At 32.2% G+C, this 19,874-nt stretch overlaps 1 protein-coding gene across 1 annotated transcript; it reads right to left on the bottom strand.

Annotated features, from left to right (window-relative positions):
• Window positions 1–1,338: 1,338 nt before the first annotated feature.
• On the bottom strand, window positions 1,339–15,180 carry LOC134694393 (low-density lipoprotein receptor-related protein 8-like). The gene is made up of 6 exons (XM_063555401.1): window positions 15,177–15,180; window positions 13,478–13,627; window positions 11,474–11,581; window positions 9,385–9,492; window positions 2,642–2,764; window positions 1,339–1,475 (listed from the first exon to the last, which is right to left on the bottom strand). The coding sequence occupies exons 1-6, from the start codon at window positions 15,178–15,180 to the stop codon at window positions 1,339–1,341; spliced, it is 630 nt and encodes a 209-aa protein (XP_063411471.1).
• Window positions 15,181–19,874: the final 4,694 nt, after the last annotated feature.

Here is a 19,874-nt window from a genome sequence, read left to right on the forward strand (position 1 = left end):
TTCGACAAGGTAAAACAAAAAAAATTTAAGATAAACATCAGTTCACAAAAACATAACATAGAAAACGAAACACTGAGCAACAAATACCCTACCGAAAATCGGGGATGATCTGAGGTATTCCTGAAGGGTTAGCAGATTTACTACACATGAGACAACTGTTGTATTACTGATATTAATACATATAAAAGTAAGCAATTGATGTGTTTGTTAAATTTGATAAATGCATTGTGTGCTTCTTCATTTAATATTTGTTTGTTTGTGTTCTAATTGAGATTGTTACACAGTGATAACTGCTGGATCCATATTTTGATAATTTCACATATAACATCTGTTTTGTTCATTCATCGTTTAAATGAAATAGAAGTTGATGCGACTGTCGTACAAGTGAGTGGTTTAGCGTTTTCAAACAAGGTTCAATCCACTATTTTCTACATATGAAAATGCCTGTCCTAAGTCATATTACAATTGTTGTCCATTCGTTTGATGGGTTTTATCGTTTGATTTTGCTATTTGATTAGGGACTTTCCGTTTTGAATTTTCCTCGGGGTTCAGTATTTTTGTGATTTTACTTTTTTTATGCATATTACTTACATTGAGGTCCTTCATCCTCCCCATCAGCACAATCGATATTGCCGTCACACTCAAGAGAATGGTAAAGACAACTTCCATCATTACATTGGTAATTAGCATTGCATCCTGGGTAATAATTGAAACAACATGTTATGTAACTTACGTTCGAGAAATTGGTCTCTCTTGATTAACTGTCATCAGTTTCGCATTTTACAACAGTTAAAAAGTAAAGCATAAATATGAATATTGCAGAACAGTTTATGTCATTTTTGGAAGAACTATGTAACAAACACCATTTAATTACTTCAAAATATTCATTTACGTACAACCCCTATATAATACTTTACTTATTTTGGCATACAAATCTCCAAATCTTTAAGTTATATTTATTCTAAAAACCTTCCAGCAAAATAACCTCAAAAGATGTTTTATCGTTTTCTTTTTATTTTTTAAACTAGTTCACCTTTACAATTTTCAAAAGTGTCCACCAAAACTTTCTACTTGGTTAAAACATCTTCAATAATGGTTATGAAACAAATGTAACAAATGAAAAGAGGTATTTTTTTTTCAAACAGAATACGAACAAAAAATTAACCTTAATGTTTTAAATTGTAAAATGGCGAAATTCTCAAAGGATATAATTAAAAAACCGATACAAAAAGAACGTTTTTTAAAGAATTGTAAAATCAACCAATCACGTGACGTTTTTTTCGATTTAGGGACGGAAACAAAAAAAAATACCTATATGCGTTTAGATTCTAATATTATTCAGTCTCTTATATAATTACCTGTGCAGCCCTGTTCATCCTCACCATTACTACAATCATTATAACCATCACATTTGGCGTTCAGAGCTATACACTCGTTATCACAATTGAAAACACTCTGGTATTGTTCACACCCTTCTACATTAAATTAAAGGTAAACAAGTCATATTTTGATTATTGTTTTTCCTTGCTTTAATATGACAAAAAGTTGATTCAATTTGAAGATAAATGAAGTCGAATTTTAGTATTGACACACTGACATTAAACAAAATCGGAAAAAAGGTTGACCATTAATAACCCTTGGAGACTAGTACCATTGGAGAAGTCCAATGTTAGTTTTAACATACACACTACTAAGTAGATAAAAGCCTGCTTGTCAGTATCGATCGCTAAAAAGCTTTAATGTATACTTAATCAAATTTTTATTTAGCTAATTCAGAATGATTGCATGCAGATATTGGCAATTAATATGTAGTACTAGATACAACACGTTGTAGTTGATATTATGGGATTTGAACTAGCTTTGACTAAATGGCAGTATATTTTCAAATCTGTACTTTGTGTTGTTTATGTTGTTTTGAACTTGATGTCAATATGATAAGTTATGTAATTTTCAACGGATTTTCATATAAGTAGAAGGACATGGTATATGGCAATAATAGTTATCAAAGATACCAGGATTATACTTTAGAAAGCCATACGTGCGTTTCGTCTACATAAGACTCATCAGTGACGCTAATTGTAAAGCCAAACAAGTACAAAGTTGAAGAGCATTGATGATCCGAAAATCCTAAAAGTTGTGCAAAATACGGCTAAGGTAATCTATGCCTGGGAAAAGCAAATCGTTAGTTTTTCGAAAAATTCAAAGTTTTGTTAACAGAAATAAAAGCGTCTGACAGGAAAAAGATTAAACAATTCATTTGTAAAGCTTACGACTCAATTTAGAACAAATTGATTTAAGAAAATCAAATATGGTAGACTTGAACCAACGACAACTACGTATACTAAACAACAGGCTCTTGATCTTGGACAGATTATAGTTTATAGCTATATATGTTACCGTAAATTGTACTGTAACACCGCTGCTAATGTAAGGGGAGTATGCCGTTAGTAAAAATATCACAACCGATTGTGTAAACGCTGTATCAAGTCAAGAGCCTGAACTCAGTTGTAGTCCTTTGTTGGTGAATAACATATTTGTTTTCCGTTTATAGTTTTGTACATATTTTTAGTTTCTCTTATGAATTGTTTTACGTTATGTATTTCGGGGCCTTTTCTTATATGGGTCATACGTTCATATTTACCTGCAGGTGTGCAAAAACTTTCGTCTTCTCCTGCTTTACAATCAGTAACCCCATCACACATCTTTGTTACTGATACACATGCATCATCTAACAAGCAAGTTATTTGTCCGGGAGGGCATTTACCTACATGAAACAAGAAATCATTAAAATTATCAACAGTTATTGCATTCTCATGAGACGAAATCGTTCCAGCTTGGTTACTAGTATAACATGGAACGACTAAACTGGAAACCACACGAGTGTGGTGATACTTGCAGAATTTAGTTGACAATGTTTTTCCTGGGGTAACAATCTGCTATATCACCCTCTAAGCTATGTGTTATATAATATTGTGCGACAGACAGCGGCAGATGTCACATAGTGTCACATATAAAAATACAGTACGATGTGGAAGAGTATTTAGGACCCAAAATGTCGAAAAGTTTTGCCAAATACAGACAAAGAAAAGACTGGACAGACTTTAATTGACGGAAAGAAAAATGTATGAACTGAAACGACAATTTGATTTAAGATTGCACAAGACTGAAAAGTGTGATTTTGATTTTAAAAATTTATTGGTCGGTCTTAAATGAGCTTTACAGAGAAAATTTGTTTCTTAGTGTGTCTTCATACTCGTTTTTACTTACTACAGAGAACATTGTTTTCTTAGTGAATCTTCATTCTCATTTTTTGCTTACTACTGAGAAAATTGGTTTATAGTTTGTCTTCATACTCGCATTTACTTACTACAGTAAAAATTGGTTTATTAGTGTGTCTTGATACTTGTTTTCACTTAATAAAGAAAACATTGGTTTATTAATGTATCTTCAGACTCAGTTTCACTTACTACAGAGACATTTGGAGACAATTGGGGTATGAGTGTGTCTTCATACTCGCTTTTACTTACTGGTCCGAGACCACAATTAATTCGTAGTGCATTTCTTTTAGAACATAGTTGAAATTATAAAAATCCAACCTGCGCTTTCTCAATGAAATTTTCTCAGTGTTTGTTGTACTACTTTTGGGACAAGTTATATCATAATTATAGAAAAATTCTTCGGCCCTAACTCAAAATATGAACACTTTTATGTTTAGGGCGTCTTAAAATCATTTGACAGCTTCCGAAGTGCCAATAACATTTTTCAGCTGGACCAAATCATTACTGTCCTTAAAATTCTTTACCAATATTGTTTTTACAGTGTTATTTCACCCCCTACTTCCAATTTACAACGACAATTGTGGTCTCGGACCTAATAGGATAGAAAGAGTTGACCAATCTTAAAAAGACTTGGTATGACCAAAGCTTAATAAATTATAACACTGCTTACAAAGTTTCATAACAATAGGTTATGTATTATAGACAATATGTTTAATTCTATACTCATCTTTGCGTGTTTAATTTTGACGTTAAAATTAAAATATTTCACATATCAACATTTGGGGATTTAAGGGGGGGGGGGGGTAGCTCCTGGGTATAATTTTTTTTTTCTAATATAGGATTTCGCTATATCTTTTTATAGCCTAATAACCTAATATAAGAAATCGCTTAAATTTTACAATTTTTTAGTTTATGTACAGCTTATTTGAAAACAATAATAAAAAATATAGGTCACCGATGAGTTTAAAATGATATTTCAAATTTAAAGCCAAAAAATGGCATGTTTGCACCAAAGGGAGATAATTTGGAGCTTTTTCAATGATATAAACATTTTAAAAGTCATCTGGGGTCAAACCGAATCGATTCTTTGGGTTGATTTTTGTACCATATCATAAAGTAATAACTAATAGTGTAATAAATAAAATTTGTAATGAAAAAATAAAGGTTTAATTTTTTCCTGAAATTTTTGTACCCACGAGCCACCTTAAAAATTAAAATAATGCAAAAAACAACTTTTTTAAATGCCTTAATAAACAATTTATCATGTACTTAAAGCAATAGAGTACTCATTTGATTTATCAGACTTGGCATAATTATTCAAAAGTCAAATTTAAATGAGTCTGTGCCTAAAAATTGAGGTTAGAGTGTCTTCATACTTGTTTATAGAGAACATTGGTTTTTAATGTATCTATACACTTGGTTTTACTTACTGAAGAAAAAAATGGGTTTGTTAATGTGTTTCCGACTTTGTTTTTTTTACTATAGAAATTTGGTGTATCAGTGTGTCCTCATACTCGTGTTAACTTACTACAGTAAACATTGGTGTGTAAATGTTTTTTATACTTGCTTTTACTTACATTGGTGTGTAAATGTGTCTTTATACTTGCTTTTACTTACTATAGAGACAATTGGTTTATTTATGTGTCTTCATACCCGTTTTGACTTACTACAGTGAACATTGGTTGATTAGTGTGTCGTCGTACTCATGTTAACTTACTACATAGATATTCGTCTTCTCTATAAGGACAGTCAAAGTTACCGTCACATACTTTTGAATGTTCAATGCAACTTTCGTCTAGACACATGATCTCCGGACATGGCTCTATTGATTGACCTTTAATTGAGTTATAACAGTAAAGATAAATGATTGTGTTGTATTCAACATGCTAAATGATGTCATAATGATGATGTATCTCTAATTGAGTCTAAAAACCTTTTTCCCACATACGGCTCTATCGGTTCACCTGAAATTGAGTTATAACAGTAAAGATAAATGATTGTGTTGTATTCAACATGCTTAATGATGTCATAATGATGATGTATCTCTAGTTGAGTCTAAAAACCTTTTTTCTACATACGGCTCTTCCGGTTCACCTGAAATTGAGTTATAACAGTAAAGATAAATGATTGACTTGTATTCAACAAGATTAATGAAATCATAATGTTGATCTATCTCTAGTTGAGTCCCAAAACCTTTTTGTCAGACATGACTCTGTCGGTTGATCTGAAATTTAATTATAACAGTAAAGATAAATGATTGTTTTGTATTCAACATGCTTAATGATGTCATAATGATAATGTATCTCTAGTTGAGTCTAAAAACCTTTTTTCCAGACACGGCACTATCGGTTCACCTGAAATTGAGTTATAACAGTAAAGATAAATGATTGACTTGTATTCAACAAGATTAATGAAATCATAATGTTGATGTATCTCTAGTTGAGTCCCAAAACCTTTTTGCCAGACATGACTCTATCGGTTGATCTGAAATTGAATTATAGCAGTAAAGATAAATGATTGTCTTGTATTCATTAAGATTGGTGATGTCATTATGTTGATGTATCTCTAGTTGAGTCTAAACACCTTTTTGCCAGACATGGCTCTGTCGGTTGATCTGAAATTGAATTGTCTTGTATTCATTAAGATTGGTGATGTCATTATGTTGATGTATCTCTAGTTGAGTCTAAACACCTTTTTTCCACACGTGGCTCTGTCGGTTCACCTTAAATTGAGTTATAACTGTAAAGACATATGCGTGTATGATTGTGTTGTTTTAACATGATCAATGATGTCATTTTGTTGACATATACATCTACAAGTATATAGTGTAACAAGTTCGTTAACTGCATGGACTGTGTAATGTGTTTTATTGGCCAAAAAATGTAAATGGTTTGGTGTTGCAAACAAATAAAAACTGCAGAGAAATACATTTGAATTCAGCATTTCCAAATCAAGATCATACATCAATGACACATACAAAGGAGTTTGGATGGGGTTACTTCATTTTTGTCTTCTTCATTTGAAGTACATTTTTAGTTATTTTTCATACAATGTACTTGTTGCACATTATTGTCTTTTCTTTATATTTTAGAACCTCATTATTCTATATGCTTTATTTTTGCCCATTATTTAATATTTTGTAAACGTCCCTTCAAAATATCATGCAACGACACACAATCGCCATTTATCAAGTTCTTTATCACAATCAATTTTAGAGAAAAATAAACAAAAGTAAATCAAAGTGACATTAACATTGAATGAATAGCAATTAATTCAAAACCATTCAAATGACAACATGATAATGTCACATGTTAAGCTATATAGTATCGCTTGAGTAATTGCTAAATGTTGACAAGTGTGTACATGAATGGTCAATTCACAGATATCTTCTCAGTCGAGAGAAAGATGTTAAAATTGAGAGAAGATGTAACAAATCCAAACATGACGAAGACAAACAATTTCTCAAAACACTGTGTAAAATAATTATGATTGAACGAACCCAATCAAAAAACGGATGCTTCAATAAAATGCACGGATCCTACTTCACCCGGACTACCCGTCATATTACTTTCCTCCTCGTGGTTATTATAAAGTGAATATTTAATAACAAACCACACAATGCACGAATAGTATGATAGGTTGTTGTATATAAATACATTCGTTAAGTTACTGAAGGCAATCTCAAAGACCTTCATATGTTAATAATAAGTTATGCAGTCTTACTCTTTATGTCAATGCATTTAACCCGAATATTCAAGTATTTCACCATTAAGGAACCCCCACCTACTTGCCTTCATATTCAAGTGAGAGGTTTATCTTACTTTAAAACAAGCATGTATCCATCATTTTCGTCATGAGAAAATTAGTGTACTAAGTCAGGAATACAAAGTGGAGGATCACTGAGGAACCAAAATTGCAAAAGTTTGTTCCAAATTCGGTAAAGTAAGCATATCTTATAGTGTTAGAATATAACTATAAACGAACTGTCTTTAAATCTTTGCTTAACTTAATTCCTTAAACATGTTTATGTATTTAGTGTAAAAATATATCTAAATATAATAAGCTTTCTCAAATCATGCCTTTAATCGGAAAAGATCTTCGCACGAATTTTATTACATTTCACAGCAATTTACGAATTGGTGCCTATATCTCTGCACTTTTGAAGTTTCAAGCACTTTCAAAATCGCCATTTTGTGTTTTCGCGCTTTCACCTTTCAAATTAATTGGGCGAAAACGCGAAATCGTGAAGTCGAAAACGCGAAGTCGAAAACAAGAAAACGCGAAGTCGAAAACGAGAAAACGCTAAGTCGAAAACGCGAAAACACGAAATATTTTCATTTCTTTCCGATTTTGCCTTTTCGACTTCGCGTTTGCGCGTTTTCAACTTTGCGATTTCGAGTTTTCGTCCTATATAGTATGAAGGGCGACAACGCGAAAACGCGAAATGACCTAAATCGGCCACCATAAGAAAAAAATAATGTTCGTAGGGTTCTTAAGTACGTAATATTAGTTCTAATACGACTGAAGGGAAGGTGACCAACTTATTTGACCTTTATTTCCCAAATATTTTATGCAGTATAAAATCAAACATTTTCACCTGTTTTCTCAACATCTGTTGGAATTGACGATGTGTAAATTTCAGTCACGTGGTGGGTAAAGTCATATAAGATTAAACTAACTACCGTATCCCGAAAAGTTTTTTTCTAACCTGTGCTCTATTGTAAATGGGATGAAAAAACAAGTTCTTGTCATAAAAGTAAGTACACATCATTATTTTGACAGATTGGAGGTCCTCATGAATGAGGCTGCATGACGGAAACAAAACAAGATGATTGAAATTAACACAATTGATTTAATAGTGTCTATACTATTATAAATGTAGTGTCAAATGAGGGATTTGACTGATATTCGGATATACCATTATAACAACGAAAAGAAATCAAAACGGTTTTCAAAATCATAAATTTTAACCTAAGTAGAAATATAAATGATGTAAATAGTATATTGTTTGTGTTGTGTGTACTGTTTGTATTTTGTGTACTGTTTTTGTTTTGTGTACTGTTTGTGTCTTGTTGTGTTCTGTTTGTGTTTTGTATATTGTTTGTGTTGTGTGTACTGTTTGTATTTTGTTGTGTACTGTTTTTGTTTTGTGTACTGTTTGTGTTTTGTATATTGTTTGTGTTGTGTGTACTGTTTGTATTTTGTTGTGTACTGTTTTTGTTTTGTGTACTGTTTGTGTTGTGTGTACTGTTCGTGTTTTGTGTACTGTTTGTGTTTGTGTACTGTTTGTGTTGTGTGCTCTGTTAGGGTTTTGTGTACAGTTAGTGTTTTGTGTAGTGTTTGTGTTGTGTGTACTGTTTGTGTTGTGTGTACTGTTTGTGTTTTGTGTACTACTGTTTGTTTTGTGTGTACTGTTTGTGTTTTAGTCGTTTTTAGTTTTTTACACGGCATTGTCAGTTTGTTTGTTACCACGGAATTCTCAGATAATTTCTTTTTTAGCTACGTTATTGTCTGTTCGTTTGTTTCCACGGCATTTTCAACCGTTTTGTCGTCTTCTTAGTTTATTTATAATTTAAAACATTTTATCTCTCTTTCACGACGTATGCCGTAACATATCCTTCAAGCATTTTCAAGAGTTTTCCCTTATTGTTAGAAGGGTTTCTGTAGCTTTGTTGACTTTTTTTTCTAATGAGTTTGAATCTCCATGCATATAATGTCTCTTATATTGATATTAGAAGATGTGGTATGAGTGTCAATTGGACAACTCTCAATCCGTATCACAATTTGTACAAATAAACAAATATAGCTTGCAGTACAGTCTTCAACACGGAGCCTTTGCTCACACCAAACATCAAGCAATAAGGGATCTATTGTTAAACCATTTAGAAAGGAAACACCAACTGTCTAATCTAAATTAAAAACGAGAAAGACTAATGAACCACATCAACAAAACAACAACTACTTAACATCCGATTCCTGACATACGATAGGTGCAAACAAACGCAGCAGGTTTAAACGTTTTAATATGTTCCAACCTTCATCTTTACCTGAAACAATAGTGTAACATCAAAACATAGTTCACAATACAATTAATGTAAATACTTACAATTTGCCTCATCCTCTCCCGAACTACAATCGTCATAGTCGTCACATACATAACCACTTATAATGCAAGAACCATCATAACAAATAAAGTCAGAGTCGGTGCATTCACCTACACATAATGACAAATAATTACATTAGATGTATGTTTAATTATAATACGTTATTCTGATTGGCTAATTGCACATCACATGTTATTTCATAAGCTTCCGCGCTTCATACAAAATGTACTTCGGTCAACGCTTTTACAACCCTATAAATTTACAAAAAGAAGCATTCAATTCTTAAATAAAATTATGTCGAGAAAAATGCAGTAGGGTTATAATCGCAATAATTTAAACTCATGTTTTAATATTTGATATGACTTAAACAGGATTTTTGTCAATTTTGTCAAAATTATAATCACATTTTAGTCTTAAATGCCATAATCTAAATAATAAATGCATGCAATTATTTCTATACTTACCATTATATAGTTGGTTATCGAAAGTCAACAAACAATTGTGATACATTTACCTTGTTAAAATAGTTTTCATTTACGAAATTAAAAGAAATAATGACAATAATGAATTTTGACTAACATTTATCTCCTGACAACATTGCCATGCATTACAAGATTTATTTCGCATGACAGGGAAGGGTTTAAGAAGTTCGCTTATTGAAGACAAGTCCATCTCTAGACATGATCCGGAGTTGTGGGATAAACTCATCAATGAATTGTCTACTTATTCGTCCCGTATCATGTAATCAGTTCTTTTATATGTGCGTTTGAGGACACTGGTACGTGATTAGAATTCAATAATAATTATAACGGGAATCATCCTAATCCCACACATCTTCTAATAGACTGTCCTCATGCAAATTAAAACATAAGTTGAAATATCAATTATGTAGTAGTATTACTCAATGTCTAGCTTTCGTGTAGAGCAGTACTTTAAACGTACTTTCTGTTGTCCTAATTTGGCATACAAATGTATCATGTCAACCATTTTTTTAAACACAAATAACTGATGTATAAGAGGACTGCAATTAGTTAAATAAGTTAATCAACATCCATCCTCAATTTACAATATTTTGTCTTTGAACCCTTGCCTAACAAATGTATTAAGCATTGACGTTGACGTTCACATTTTGAAAAACAATTTTTGAATTAATTGAATCAATTATCAAATTTATTCATATTCTACATTAAATTAAAGTACATACTACACAGTAGCACGACCAAGATAAATAGTTTGCTGTGGACTATTTGTTCTCGCACGTATCATCAATATCAGAACGCAGTGCTTAGGTACTGAACAGCATCTCCCCACCCTTCCGGGGCATCTGAGACAACCATCACCTATTGTTGTTTTGGTGGGGTTCGTGTTGCTTAATCTGTAGTGTTGTATGTTGTATTGTATGTACTATTGTTTGCCAGTTGGTCGTTTTCGTTTTTTCCCATGCTGTTGACAGTTTATACTCGAATTATTAGTTTGGATGTCTTTTATTTTTCGTCTATCTTTTATATCACACTATTGATAAATTGTCCGTTTATGAATAATTATTTTTTTAGAAACTAAGACTCCAACGCGTAATGCAGAGGTGTTATTTGATGGATATAATCTGTTTTTTTTTTTATATATATCGTCGTGTGTTTTACCACTTAAACATACTGAACCAAGTCAGGAATATTACAGTCATTATCCATTCGTTTGATGTGTTTGAACTTGTGATTCAGCCATTTAATAAGTACATTCCCGTTTTTAAATTTTCTAGGAGTTCAGTATTTTTGTTTTTTTTTATAGTCCTTGACTATCAATTATTCGGTTTTGAGCGAAACACCCAAAATTGACACTGACATCTATGATTCAGACGGGAAAGATACCAAAGGGACAGTCAAACTCATAAAAATCAACTGATAACTCCATGGCTTGAAAAAGGAAAAAACAAACAGACAAAGTACAAAAGACAAAAGACACAACATATAACAAAACTGAAGACTAGACAAAAAAACCCACAAAACTAGGGTGATCTTAAATGCTCCGGGAGGGTCGACAGATTCTGCTCCAGATGTGGCAGCCGTCTTATTATTTTAATTAGTCATTACTTACATTGATATTCATCTTCTCCATTGTTACAATCTGCCTCACCGTCACATACATAGTTACCAGGAACACACGACAAATCAACAGCACAGTAAAAAAATTCAGCACCACACACTTTAAATAAAGAAGAAAGTTTAAACTACCTGATTGTAACTTTCTCGTTGTCATTATACCATATATAAAAAAAATCAATCCATACCCACACACGAGAATCATTAAAGTAATGTTGTATTTCAATATTGTCGAGCGATGAAAATATTAATAAGAATATCGCTGACCGGAAATCGTGAATGTGCAGTTCCCAGAAAATATCAGGTCAGAAACTCTGTCTTACTGTCCTTACAACAACAGTACTAGCAAATGATTATGAATAGACACGAATACAATAATGTGGATTCATTATTATTCGTTGGATACCAATTTTCCTGGGTTTCGTGGATACAGGTGAACCACGAATTCATATGTTCAACGAATTACAAATTTTCTTTAGGCTTTGTACATAGAAATCAGCAAACAACGAATTCAGATATCCACGAAAATGTTAAATTTCTTCAATCCACGAAAATTGATATCAAAGAAAATAAATGAATCCACAGTAACTGGAGTCTGTTCTGGATAAGAAACTTACCAAAGCCTATTTGAACACTTTTTACAAATGTTGTGAGTGTACAAAGTGCAATACATTATTTTCATGTAGTAGGCATTATAAAATGTACAGTGGTGGAACAATGGCTTGAAGACGATTGATTGATTGCTGGTTGGTTGCTGTACGCCGCATTAGCACAAAAAGGCTATATCGCGGCTTGAAGACGAAACACATCTGTATTTGTAAGATTTTTTGTGCAACTTATGTAAGCCAGTAAATAGTTGAAAATTTAATAATATTCCGTGCTGATTGCAACGAGTAGACTAAAAGTCTATGTTTGTTACAAATTTTAATATCCTAAAATGGAGTCTGTCAGAATTTGGTGATTTGTTATTTCATTTTGCTTAACCTCAATGTTAAATTTACGCTAACCAACAATTTATCAACCGAGACAAACACGAATCCCTTGGCGAGTTCTTTTAGTTATTGTTTGATAATAACAACAATCAAAACCAAGAAGTACAGAAAGACTCACAAAACAAAAGGACATTTACATGAACAGTTATAAATAATGAATCAGAAAGAACAAGAACTGCATTAAAAACCAGGAGTGAAATCAGGTGCTCTTGAAGGGTAAGCATTTCCTGATATTTTATATAAAAAAAAAGCTATCATAATAATTGGGATTGTTTTTGTCAGCTTTTTGTCGTTTTATCCATTGCATGCAGTAAGTGAGGAGTGATTTTAAGACACTCATTGCAATTAATAATTGACGGAGAACAATAATGCAAACTCATTAACAAAAATGTTTTGACTCAAAATGATCTAAATATATTTCGCTTTTACTAAAAGTTTCATTTCTGCAAAATTTGTTGGTTAGTTTAAGTTAACGGTAACTTATAAAGACGTTTTGAGTTGGTGGTCTGACACCTTCATGTTAGTAAATTGATATCATCGTTAAAATACAAATAGGAAAGAATATAGAGTTTATGAATGGTCGACTCTGTGTTTTAAAATAACAAGCTGTTTGCCACACTAGTATTTATTGAAAGTGTATGAATAACTAACCAGTAAAAAAAAAATAAGAAAATTTATGGACGTGTTCTTGTTTTTGCAAAATAATGTATAGAAGGTATGGGATATTACGCTCTCTAGATTTTCCATACTTTTAACAGTGAAAGACTATTCTTCAAAATTAGGAAAACATAAAATAAAAAAGCTATAATATCTCAAAAAAATTTTAAACAATACAGACACTACATGAATAAGACCAGAGAATTCCGAATATCTGGCAAAAACAAATCAAAAACAAGAGGAGCGAACATCCTTATATAATTACAATCTCCCATACAGACATAGTTATCGTCCTTTCCTCATCAAGGACGATAACTCTGTCTGTATGGGAGATTGATATAATTACTTACTTGCAATACAAGTTTCGTCTGTCTCGTCCTTGTTACAACCATCTTCGCCGTCACAGTCACAATCATCTTCACCGTCACATCGCCAATCAGCGGGAATACAGTGATTCAAGTTAATGTCCGAACAGCTAAATTCTTCTTCTGTGCATGCACCTACAAGAACAACCAAATTATTTCATTGACATAGTATTATGATTTTATGACTACAAATTCACAAATCATTTTGATGATTTTTAACATGACTGTTATTTAACGAAATTATTCTTTTATGTTACTGACTGATAATATACTTTTCAACACAGTAGAGTGATTCACCAGAAAATAAGGACGCATGATATTAACAACGTCGTCATAGGTAAAACAAAATGGTGATAAACAGATTATCATCGGTCATCACAACTCGATTGCTTTTCGAAAAAAATAACCTACAAATCCTTGGGCCAAGGTTGAGTGATTACTAAAAATTGTGTTGTATGAATAAACGATACGAAAAACAATTTTATTAAGTTGGCTTATCGTACATTATCACACCTCGCGTACATTATGACGTTATGATTGGTTAAACGCCGTCACGTGATAAGTGATAAGGAAAATGTGTTAAATTGGTTTTCTCATCATACAAAGAATTTGTGTTATGAAATTTTTTTTAAATAAAGGATTACAAGTTTATATGCAACGATATGCAAACGTCTCTTGAAACAATAGGTGAATATATGAAAAATCGTTACAAAAATATCAATTGATTACTCTAATATGACGTGCTTCTTTCGCTTTGTAAACAACGCCGTGATTGTATTCTCGATGTATCTATACTTAGCGCAGACTCTGAGATGAACATATAAATGGCTGTTGAAATATACCTCCCACGTAAATCCACATGTATCAAAACCTATACGCCAATGTTATGTTGATTTCTCTGTGTTAAATTTTACAATGGAAAAAAAACCTTACATAATCTTTACTCTGATGCATAACAAAAATTATGTTTGCTTGAGATTGGAAAAATGTGCAAAATCAAAATAAATTAAATTACCGCGAAATTCAATTATTTTTTTTGGCACATTAACGTTATTTCAAAACATAACGTCATAAAATGAAAAAATCAACGATGAAGGTTTTTTCCATTGCGTTTACCGTATAAACACGGATATACTTGCATTACAAAAAAGATTTAAAAAGTAAAATCATATAAATACAGAACTCAGAGGAAAGTCCATAATCACATGGCAAAATCAAATGACAAAACACATAAAAAACGAATGGACAAGAACTGTCATTTTCCTGACTTGGTACAGACATTTTCAAATGTACAAAATGGTGGATTAAACCTGGTTTTATAGCGCCAACCCTCTCACTTTGATGACAGTCTCATCAAATTTCGTTATATTTACAACGATGCGTGAACTAAACAGACATAATAAATTAAATTAAATTAAGGTAGGTATCTTTTTTTTATTCTGTTGCATTATTCGCACATTTGGCTGATTTCAGCAAGTCATCATGGCGGCTCCTTGATTATAATATGAGCTTACAAAATGTAAATTAAAAATGGCAGATGTTGCGAAGAGAATTGAAAAGATTAACCATATTTTTTCTGGTGGTTATTTTTAGGAATAATTCATGCAAGGTACAGTTTATTCAGTTGTTTTTTTTACATTTACCGAACTCTGGGTAAAATAGAGCAGCCGCACGCACGGCATACCCATAATCGCTTCAGGTTTTGAGTGACCGTATTTGTCCTGTTAGAATCGAAATAATTCTTAGAAGCCAAAGATTTTTTGTACATTTACACATGGTCTGGGCTGTGATATACTTTAATTTTAAATTCTTAAATTCGTACAAAGGTATATCAAGGCCCAGGCTATGTGTTAATTTCAAACACATCTATGGCTTACATGAATTATTTCTTAGTTAGATATGTACCCATCTAAACTGTAGAATGTGAATTGTTTTATCATTTGATTGGCTTTAACTCTTGCTAATGAATACCATAACAAGTAATAACTTACTTGAAAACTGCAGGCTTGTTCCTAGTATTAATACCACTGTCCATATTTTTAAGATATCCTATATTGTAAAACAAAACACTAAAGTATATTATCTAGATTAAGGTGGTATATTACACTACAGGGAGATAACTCTGTAGAAATCAGCTAGCGTTTGAAACACGTTCTATTGTTGAGGAAATATCAAGCTGCTCAATGATAAACAATTGTGTTTGTCAAACTGCTATATATTCAATGAGAATTTTTCAGATAAGTGTTTGGTTCGAGCTTTTTGATATTTTGATATTTTTATCAAAGACCGGATCAAAGGAAATATTTCCACAAAATTTTATGAAAATTAAATTAGCCACATTAATTTTAGTCAAGGTGTTTGGTACCACCTTAATTTATCACATTGTTGTTAATCTTTTAAGTCGAGCTTTTAAATCAATACTTTGGATTCATTTTTTTTGTTCGTGGGTATCAATTTTCGAAGATTCCTTATAACTTATATATTCGTGGATATTTGATTTGGTGGTTTTGTCATTCTCTGTATTATGTGTATACAAAGCATATTGAAAATATGATATTCGTTGAACATTGGATTTCATGGTTCGCCTGTACAAACAAAACCCACGAAAATTGGTATCCAACGAATAATAATTAGTCCACAGTATATGATTACAATGTATATGAGATGTGCGATTGTTGTTCTACATTTAAGAAATGACTGTTATATTTTTTCTGTCTATGAAGAAACAACATCAAAAATGTGGTGCACACTAAATAACCCGCGAAGCGGTTTTTTTAGACAGAAAAAATATTACAGTCATTTCTTATAATTTTATTCTGAATTCCATTTTGAACCGGAGTAAACCATGAAAAAACGTTGATGGCGTCAAGGTCAGATGACAAAATCATGTCTATGAGCTGATAAACAAACACCGTCAGCCAATCAGAAGTCGCGTTACATCCAAATTAAATTATTTATTTATAAACATGATAACTTTGAAAGATTTAAAAACCACTAGGTCGATTTCACTGCTGGTGGACGTTTCGTCACCTTGGATACCAAAAATCAGTATTGAGCTTTGTTGACATGAAATATCAATTATGCGATAATTTGGGTTATTTTACTGTTATTCATTTGGCCTTCTTACTGCACTTGACCCTTTAGGTTTTAGTCATCACTAATAGCCCACATGGTCTACAAATTAAAATCTTGGTAATTTTGGTACTTTTTTTCTTGAATACCAACATTCCAATTGTTCCACCTTTTAGATATAAGAAGATGTGATATGAGTGCCAACGAGACAACTCTCTGATTCAATTCACAGTTTGCAAAAGTAAATCATTATAGGTCAACGTACGGTCTTCAACGCGAAGCCCTGGCTCACACCATTGATCTGACAAACATATACTTCAAAGTATATATTATTTTTCTCATAACTACTTTCACCAATGTAAATAGTATATATATTACAGTCCCGATCATTTATTGACTTTTTGAAATCTGATGGAAGCACATTAACTTCAAAAGGAGTGAGGGTGGTGGCTTTGAGCTGGTAGGCGTCTTCTGCTATGCGTTAATTTGGATCAAATGTTACAATTTGGAATAAGACATGGACTGGTCCCATGTCCTTTGCATGAGAGAGGACCAGTCCTGAATAGGACAATATAGAAACATTTACAGATCAGACAACTATAAACTGGTATTGATAAATAACCACAAAAACAGGTCACTAGTGTGTTAAAACACAGACTCGTTGTACTGGTTCAAATTCTTAAATTTTCAACCCCATACCTAGATAAAATTGAGAAAGTAAATTTTGAACGTGCCAAAGAGACAACAAATCGACCAAAGAGAAAAAAATCCCGAGGCCATCAATGGGTCTTCAGCACAGCATTAGAATCGCACAAGCGTGCTTCAGCAGGCCCCTAGACAAAAATGTGTCCTAGTTTAGTGAAAATGGACACCAAACTTAACTCCGAATCATATCAATCAACTAAAATTAGGAAATATACAAGAATAGATTCCCCTAACTGTACAAGGCAAAACTTTAAGTAATGGCGGGTCCTCTTTGCTCTTCTTACTTTCTTAGGCCTTTTTAATTCTTTTGATTCGAGCGTCACTGATGGGTCTTTTGCAGAAGAAACACGCATCTGGCGCAAATACAAATTTCAATCCTTGTATCTATAATGAGGTTATTACACAAGACTTAAACAATTACAAAGGCCAAATGCAGTCTTTCTTAGATTTATTACAATCGTTTTATAATTTATGGTGTTCAATGCTCTTACCTCTTTATTGATGTAGTTTCAAATGGTTTTTTTTAAATAGAGTTAACTTTAAGTGTGTTATATACGAAACATGAGTTTCACAACTTTTACAAGCATGACATGAAGGTGTGGATGGAGTTTACAGCATAGAGATTAATGGGCCAAAACTCTTCCGAATAGATAAAAATCTACCCTAAGAAAATAAAGAATAGAGAATAAAGGGTAGTAAAATAAAAAGAAAGGAGAATAATCGGTAACAATTATAAAAAATATAGAAAAATCTACTTCAAGAAAATAAAGTATATACAATAATGAATCAATGAAATAAAAAGAATAGAGATATTAGAACAAAAATGGTATCAAATGAAAGCTTCAGGACTTGTTGTCACTGTAGATTCCTTTTATTCGTTTTCTTTTAAATGATGAGAAGATATAAAATCTAAATAGAAGGGCACGTTCACTCTGTTTTTCAGATCAGAAGTATCTGTTTTGTGCTACCAAACTTCTTGGGAATAAGTTCAGTCTAATATTCGATAACGGTATGTTGAATATTAAGCACAATCCAGGATAAAGTATAGGTTTTTTTATGAAATGACTGTAACTTTATTTCAAATAAGGACGACATAGCTGTAGATGATTGAAAATGCAGAGTTAACATAGAAAGCAGTGGTGAGTTTAACATAGAAGGCAGTGGTGAGTTTAACATTGAAAGCAGTGGTGAGTTTAACATAGAAAGCAAAGGTGAGTTTAGCATAGAAAGCAGTGGTGCTATGCAGGTGTGGTTGAATTCCTTATAATCATGGATCATTGATAATGATGGCGACATTAAACTCCGCCAATATCTAGTTCAATTTACTTGTAAAACGTGTTTAGTCTAACTGCATTACTTGAAATAATGTCATGAATATAAGTTAATCGTGCCAGGAGTATTACAAGTGGAAGGTGCCTTATATACAAAACGGTGGCGTAAAGTAAGGAAATAAGTTTCTGGTGTATTGATAGAAATAATAAAAAAAACCTTTGACCAGAACTGTCTACTAGAAAAAAAATGTTTTTAGTGTATTCCATTAAAAGTAACTTGAAGGACGGTGATGAAGTTTTGTAAATAGTCTCATCATAGATACCAGGATTGAAAATTCGTCATTCTGTCAGTTGCGCGTTTCGTCTGCAAAAGACTCATCAGTGACGCTCGAATTAAAAAAGTTAAAAAGGCAAAATAAAGAACGAAGTTGAGGAGCACTGGGGACCAAAAAGTTCCTAAATATTGGCCAAATACAGCTGAGGGAATATATGTTTGTATTGATTTCTATTTTTAGTTCATTTATATGTTTTAGAGTTTAGTTTGACATCCATTTTCACTGATCTAGTACAGATTTTTGTTTGAGGGCCAGCTGAAGCTCGCTTGTGCGATTTTCTTGCTGTGTTGATTACCCATAGGTGTCCTTGGGCTGTTTTCCTCAGCTAAGGTAGTCTATTTCGTAGGTAGAAAACCTTATTTGTAAATTTTTGTAAACATTTGATTTATAAGCATGACTATACAAATGATTATTCATGTCAACCCAAAAGTGCTTACAACTGGGCTGGTGATACCCTCGGGGAATACGAACGCCAATACATACTAAATGACGTGATAGTTATCTCTATGTAACAGAGGTAAAAACAAACAGCATTAATTTTAAGATCATTTCTAAATGCACTATTAAAAACAGGAAGTCATCAACTAATTCCATGATTTGTAACTAACATTACTGCTTTCAATTGTCCGCTTGCAAACTTAGAAATGAGAAAAAAATCACAAAATACCGAACTTCAAGGAAAACCCAAAACTGAAAGTCCCTTAACTAAAACATCCTTCTTGCATGACAGGCTCAAAAAATTATATTATGTTGATAACGATGTGTATACAAAACAAACATAAACAATACTATTAGGAAACATGTCAAAAATGACAAAAATATGGGTACAGCAGTCAACATTATGTTATAATCTTAATCACTACACATTAGCAAAAATGAAAGACAAAATACAAAAAATTATTATAACACAAACTATTCTAAATGAACTGAGTTTCCAAATCCCTCGGGGAATATTTAGCTTTTACTGTTTTTTGGCTATTATGGTTAACACTCTTGTTC

The sequence above is a fragment of the Mytilus trossulus genome, chromosome 13 (genome assembly GCF_036588685.1).
Source record: "Mytilus trossulus isolate FHL-02 chromosome 13, PNRI_Mtr1.1.1.hap1, whole genome shotgun sequence".
Taxonomy (NCBI): Eukaryota; Metazoa; Mollusca; class Bivalvia; order Mytilida; family Mytilidae; genus Mytilus; species Mytilus trossulus.